General features: G+C 42.7%; 3 protein-coding genes across 3 annotated transcripts in view; all 3 read left to right on the plus strand.

Moving 5' to 3' along the window:
* The first annotated feature begins 1,392 nt into the window (after positions 1–1,392).
* LOC140378220 (retinal cone rhodopsin-sensitive cGMP 3',5'-cyclic phosphodiesterase subunit gamma-like) overlaps positions 1,393–6,008 on the plus strand; it is a 40,505-nt gene continuing 35,889 nt past the window's right edge. The window contains exon 1 of the mRNA XM_072463944.1: positions 1,393–1,403. The gene's annotated coding sequence lies outside the window, so the exon portion shown is untranslated. The remainder of the gene's footprint in view (positions 1,404–6,008) is intronic.
* On the plus strand, positions 1,416–3,296 carry LOC140378219 (uncharacterized). Its single transcript, XM_072463941.1, has 4 exons — positions 1,416–2,005; positions 2,087–2,211; positions 2,488–2,704; positions 3,090–3,296. Exons 1-4 carry the CDS (start codon positions 1,444–1,446, stop codon positions 3,281–3,283), a joined length of 1,098 nt encoding a protein of 365 aa, XP_072320042.1. The 5' UTR covers positions 1,416–1,443; the 3' UTR covers positions 3,284–3,296.
* LOC140377997 (zona pellucida sperm-binding protein 4-like) lies at positions 3,304–5,544 on the plus strand (the record flags this gene model as incomplete). Its single annotated transcript, XM_072463627.1, has 10 exons — positions 3,304–3,400; positions 3,474–3,596; positions 3,800–3,972; positions 4,056–4,153; positions 4,229–4,356; positions 4,425–4,605; positions 4,692–4,833; positions 5,157–5,233; positions 5,384–5,418; positions 5,486–5,544. Coding segments are annotated over 8 exons (1,017 nt in total), but the record flags the coding sequence as incomplete, so codon positions are not given.

Consider the following 6,008-nt stretch of genomic DNA (forward strand, 5'->3'; position numbering starts at 1 on the left):
AATCTTATCTTAATCTTTTTGTATTATTTTATTTTTTTGGTTTTAACCATGCATGCCTGTGACAAAAGTGACCTAATGATATTTTCAAACATACTTGCAATTGTAGTTTATTTTTTCAATGCATGGGTAGAAGTCTCATGTCATATTTGTTTTTAATACCCTCGTAAAACCTGGCACTTCCCTCGACTTTCACTTGTGCCCAGGGTTATGATAGTTTTAACCTTTTGAGGCACTATTCAACTTTTCTGGTGGAGGCTATTTTTTTTAAATGAAGTGGGGGAGGAGAGAGAAGGGAGAACGTGCAGTAAATAGTCTGTCGGGAATCGAACTCGCAACACTGCGGCCAGCTGCACTTGGTGGAGGTTCTGCTCAACGCTTGTCTCCATGGAGATTTTATTGCTATGCCTGACATGCTGCAATACTTCGAAACTTTAAAATGCTCCTCTCCATGGCGATGGATAAGTTAAATGCTACATAACCTACATGGGGAAAAGCAGATGAACCCACTTACATAGTGCATCCTTAACACTACAGCGGGATTAAGGTGCCTGCATTTTCTGTTCTAGTAAATGTATTTAGAAAGTCATGAAAGGGCCTACAATAATGCCATGAATGCTGTACTCCTCTCAGGATGGTAACATTTTCCTGCCTCTGGAGTGGCGGGGCAGCCCTCTGAAGCTCTCCTGTCCCGCCTGGAGACCGTTCCCTACTCCCACTGTGTACTGCTCCCCCTATGGCATGGTAGTGCACATAGTTGGTCAGAAGGACGATTTGGCTACATTGGGCTTCAAAGGTGTGGCTCTAAATTGAAACATCTTAAGAGAGTCGATCTGTGTCAGTTTAGGCTCCACTTAAACTATTGATACGGTTTATTTTAGTGAACGGGCGCTGGGGACCATTGGTGGCTGATGAGTGTGCCAGTCTTGTTGACTCCAATCCTGGGGAGTTTCTCTTCTTTATATCCAGCACAGCGTCCTGTATTACTGCTGATGTAAGTATGAAAACTATAAGCGTGTTGCAAGTGATTACGTTTTTTAAACTATATTTGAATCTAATCTTCAGTATGGATTACACCTATGGCTTATCATCGACGAGCTGGAATACACACTGTCTTGTCCCGAGTTCCTGCCCGATGAACCTCAATTTCCTTTTTTCCCTGAATCAGTCAGTCCTGCTCCGTCATCTTCCCCGTCTCTGCCTACTCCACAGTTTATGGACCCCATCTACCTCCACCCTGAATTCCCTCAGATCTACCCCCCTGCACCACAACCGCCCTGGCCTCCTAAACCCACTGCAGATGCCCCCCGTCCAGGACGCCAATCAAATATCTTTGTGCCATACTTTGAAGGAGAAGGCATACATCAACCACCTCCAGTGATCAGGCCCCCGCCAAACAAACCAAATTTGAACCCAAATTTCCCTCTTCCTCAAGATGTGTCGGGCATGTTTAATGCACCATACTTCTTGCCTGAGTCTCCCGCAAAGCCCACTCCTCCTGCACCGCAGATACAAAGTCTTCAACATCTTTATCTCAATGCACATTATTCTCAAATGCCACAGCACCTTGCACCACAACAAAGCCCATTGCCTTCCCCCATTCCTCATGATGTGCCCCCAGTTCATTTCTATTTCCCCTCTAACGCAGATGACTCTTACAATCCATATCGGTTTTACCATCAGACATCAGTTGATTTAGTCACCCAATCGCCACCCGTTCCAGTTCCCCAATCATTTCCAGAACCGTACGTTAAACACTGCTCTCCTTATGCAGGATCGTTGTGTTCCTACTACCCCAATCCATACCATCCATACCATCCTTACCATCCTTACCATCCTCCACAGTCTCCCAAATATCCCACACACACTTTGCAGCAGCCCACTATCCCTGCGAGCGCTCCCTCTGTGCCAGCGCGTCCGCCTTCACAGGAAGTCCAGCACTATTGTCTAGGGGACGGGATTCTGGTGCGTTTGCCATTTGCACATCCAGACTCCATACAGGTTAGAGGTGGGTAACGTTCAGCTTGCATGGGTAAATGGTTTTATTTTATTCATCATGCATTATATTTTATGATTGTTTTATTGCAAGATCAAACAAACCAGTGGCAGTTTATTTCCAACGCACCTCCATTTTGTTGGTACAACCTGCATTTGTCTGATGAAGATGGGATAATCCTTCACACTCCTCTGCCTGGTTGTCACACACATCCAAAGGTAACCAACATGTTCTTCAGTACACCTTAATGCACTGTATGTGGCCATAAGAACAGCAAGACCCTATTCAGTGCACTTCACTCCTTAGATTAAAAACACAACTATTTTAATTGCATTCTACACTAATGTGTTTTCATTTGTGTCTGTATTGTTTTATTACTACAGTAGATAAGTATACATGCATTTATAGAACACAGATGTGTGTTTTATAAAGTATGTGATTCCATCTTTTATAAATTGTAAACTCATTCTGTTACTGTTATATTTTCTTTTAAGGCCGACACTTCCATTTCATTGTCTCTGCGCTTTTGGGACTCGTCTCTTGCGCACTTCAGGACGGTGGAAGTGCCCTGCCCTCAACAAACTCCAGCTCCACCTGCTCCACGTGCTCCATCTTCCACCTTTGGGTCTCATGAACCGGAATTGCTCTGCTCTCTCCACCACATGACTGTGATATTCCCTTCTGGGACCCATTTGGAGCTCTTTGTTAAGGGTACAGTTTATGTATGTAGGGCTGGACGATATGACAACTGAAGCACTTTTTCCCCCACTTGTATTGAGCAATCACACTTTAGTTAAAAATAATATATAAACAAATAAGGCTTTAAAGATATAATTGGAAGATAAATAATACTGACTTTTAGTAATTATATTTGACCCAAAATAGTCTCCTCCAAAGTCTGAACAAACCACATGCTTTTACAGACAAAGGAACGACCCCTTAAACTGATCATTGACCATTTAGAAATCTCCATTTAAATTAAATTAAATTATTTCCCCATATGTATGGATGTGTTGGGTAGTTATCATAATGTAATTCTGAATTGTTGTTTCTTGTTTGAAATGTGTCTTTAATAAGTTTACTCTTTGGTTGATAGATTTAAACGGGAACAATATAAATCTCCAGGATGTTTCAAAGGACTGTGGGTTTTCTGCAAGCCTTGTCAAAGATGGAAAGATCCATTTGAGCTTCCCTTTACAGTTGCGCTGTCACATGACATTGCAGGCAAGTACAGACTCTGGCTTCACACTGAGAAATAACCTTTTCATGTACCCAACACCACATGTATAAACATTGTCCACCAAAAGGGTTCAACGTACACCATCACTCTAGTCTACAAGACACATGATGGGCCCAAGCAGACGCCATTCTCCTGTCCACGGAATGTTGCCCCAGTCACTAATCACGGTACTTGCATTTTGTTTTACACTCCTGAAACGTTTTGTTCTGTGTGCTTGACCTATATCGTGCTGTCCATCAGAGTGCAACCTTCCCACTGAACAACGCCTCCCCTGTGGACCAGGCTATGTATCCCAACCACAGTGCCACTCTATGGGCTGTTGCTTTAGCAAACGCCCACCAGCCTGTTACTACCCCATGGATGGTGAGCCACATGTTGCATTCCCGTAAATTTAGACAAATTAAGTTTATTACAAGATAAAACTTGTAGAACATGTGAAGAGGTAATGTTGTGAGAGTCTGTGTCCTTGCTTAAAACATGGAAAATGTTTGTTTTAAATTGGATTGCTTTGTATGTAATATAAGCTTTGAATGGTGTGTTTTTATAATGCATTTGTATTTCTGCAGAGTGCACGGCTGACAGACACTTTGTCTTCTCTGTGCCTGCTTCTCTGACGGCGCCCCCTTTGACTCTTGCTTCTCTTGTTGCTGGTGGTAACTCGTCCTGCACACCCCAGATCGTGACGTCTGACTATGCCTTGTTTAGGATTCCAATGGATGCCTGTGGAGCGCGCAGGATGGTAAACTATAGTTTTTAGCTGTAGGTGAAGGTGCTGCTTTTATTATATGAATGTGTTTTTGCTTCTGCATCTTTTTTTCATAGCAAGTTGGAAAAACTCTAATCTACATGTTAGAAGTCAACAACATTGTTAACAGGGTTAGCCTCAACTATGGTACAATCACAAGAGACTCTCCCGTTAGGTCAGTGCTCGGAAATGTCTTTTAAGATCCATGCAAATTGTATTCATTTTCATCACTGTAACTTGTGTGCATTAGATTATTAGTGGAGTGTCGATTTTTGCCAGGCAGTGCACTCACTGTCAGCTACATGGTAAAGACGCCTACTTTGGGCCCTGCCGTTCAAACTCAGGGAACGTTTGGAGTCCAGCTCAGGATTGCCAAAGGTGAGTCAGACGCCTCCTAAATACCTTTTTACAGTTGTATAATAAACCTAATAAGCTTTTCATGTTAGATTCGCAGTATAAGAGCTACTACCCACAGTATCACCAGCCGCTGCAGATGTTGTTGGGTAAACCGTTGTACCTGGAGGTGCGGCTTCTCAACTCTCCAGATCCCAGTTTGGTGCTGCTTGTGCACTACTGCGTGGCCTATCCTCGCTCTGGAAAAGCCATCTGGGTATTGCTTTATAATGGGTGGGTTATAATTGTAATTATCATTTGACCAGCACAGAACAGTGGTGATACGCTCTGTTTCGATAACCAACAAATTGACTGTCTAGATGCCCAAATCCACTGGATCCGGAGCCTAACCAGGTGATCCTGTCAGATCCTCAAGTGCCAGCTCGTACTCAAACTCGTCACTTCACAATCAGCACTTTCCAGTTTCTTCCCGATGGAGAATTTAAGGACTCAAATGAAGAGGTAACGAGGGTTTCTCCAGTATAGTTTTTTGGTCAGGACAGTGCATGTTAATGAACATATGTGACACACACGCTGTGAACACGCTGCATCGTAGCCATGGGCTAATTTGACCCGCATTCACGCTCACAATCTCCATCGTTCATTCATGCTCATTCATACACCAGCATACTTGGATACTGGAGGAAAGGAGGGTGAAGTGTCTTGCCCAAGAACACAACAACAGTGCACTACCGCCCCCTGTGGCACCTGGCATTCCATTTTGGCAATAAGTATGACTATCGCAAAATATGAATGCACAGCAATATATATTTTTTTCCCCCCAGATTTATTTTATGTGTTCTACTGAGATTTGCTCTCCGCGGGACGGCCCATGTGTAGAGGGATGCTTTGGTCAATGACGGTAAGCAGCGCAGTGTCCTCACCCAAAAATCCCATGGACAACTTCATATTGGCTACTGCAGTGTTTGTGGCTTAATTTGACAGAAGACTGATAATTTAATTATGAGCAAAGTTGTGCATTATTAAGATTGATGCAATTACTGTTTTTCAGCAAAGATGCTCCTTGATGGTTGAACTAATGAGCTGGTAAGTTCTCTCACTGCATATCTGCTATTGCTAAAGCGACATAAACAATTGTTTTCTTTTTCTTTAGGCCTCACCATTTTACAAACAATAAAATGTTATAAGATTTAAAGGGTGTGTTTATGTTCATGTTAAGCCTACAGCACTTGCACAATAACATTTTAAATATGACTCAAATCATGTGTGAATGCAACAGCCCTCAAGTGTCTGACGTGGAGAAAAGAACAAAACCAGGAGTCGTGTTGTCACATGAGAAACTATCGCAGAAGCATCATTCAGTCAGTTCATCAGTTGATATTTTATCTTTGGCACACCTTTACAAAATGATTTCCGTCTAAAATGTCACTTTTTTGCACTCTAGCTTGCTGCTATTGTCTGGCAGTGTAAGTTTATTTGTTTAAATCCTGACTTCCAATAAAAAAGTGACACCGGTTACATTTGAGTGCAGTAGAAGTCAGATTAATGTTATTTGCCTGTTCACACTGGAGTCACTTTGCAGAAGATCAGAATCTAATGAGATTTAGTATCGCATGTGAAAGTGGCCAGGGTTGCATTTGGCTGTTCACATCGTCGCTAGAACTCAGGACTGAGGC

The sequence above is a fragment of the Eucyclogobius newberryi genome, unplaced genomic scaffold (genome assembly GCF_026437365.1).
Source record: "Eucyclogobius newberryi isolate DKJ021-1_F unplaced genomic scaffold, fEucNew1.0.hap1 SCAF_4, whole genome shotgun sequence".
In the NCBI taxonomy this organism is placed as follows: Eukaryota; Metazoa; Chordata; class Actinopteri; order Gobiiformes; family Gobiidae; genus Eucyclogobius; species Eucyclogobius newberryi.

Bases quoted from the DNA above. Each gene is read 5' to 3' on its own strand.
- LOC140378219 (XM_072463941.1), top strand. From the start codon at position 1,444: ATGTTTAATGCACCATACTTCTTGCCTGAGTCTCCCGCAAAGCCCACT. The intron at 2,212-2,487 runs GTAACCAACATG...TTTTCTTTTAAG, and splicing joins GTTGTCACACACATCCAAAG to GCCGACACTTCCATTTCATT. The intron at 2,705-3,089 runs GTACAGTTTATG...TTTGGTTGATAG, and splicing joins TTTGGAGCTCTTTGTTAAGG to ATTTAAACGGGAACAATATA.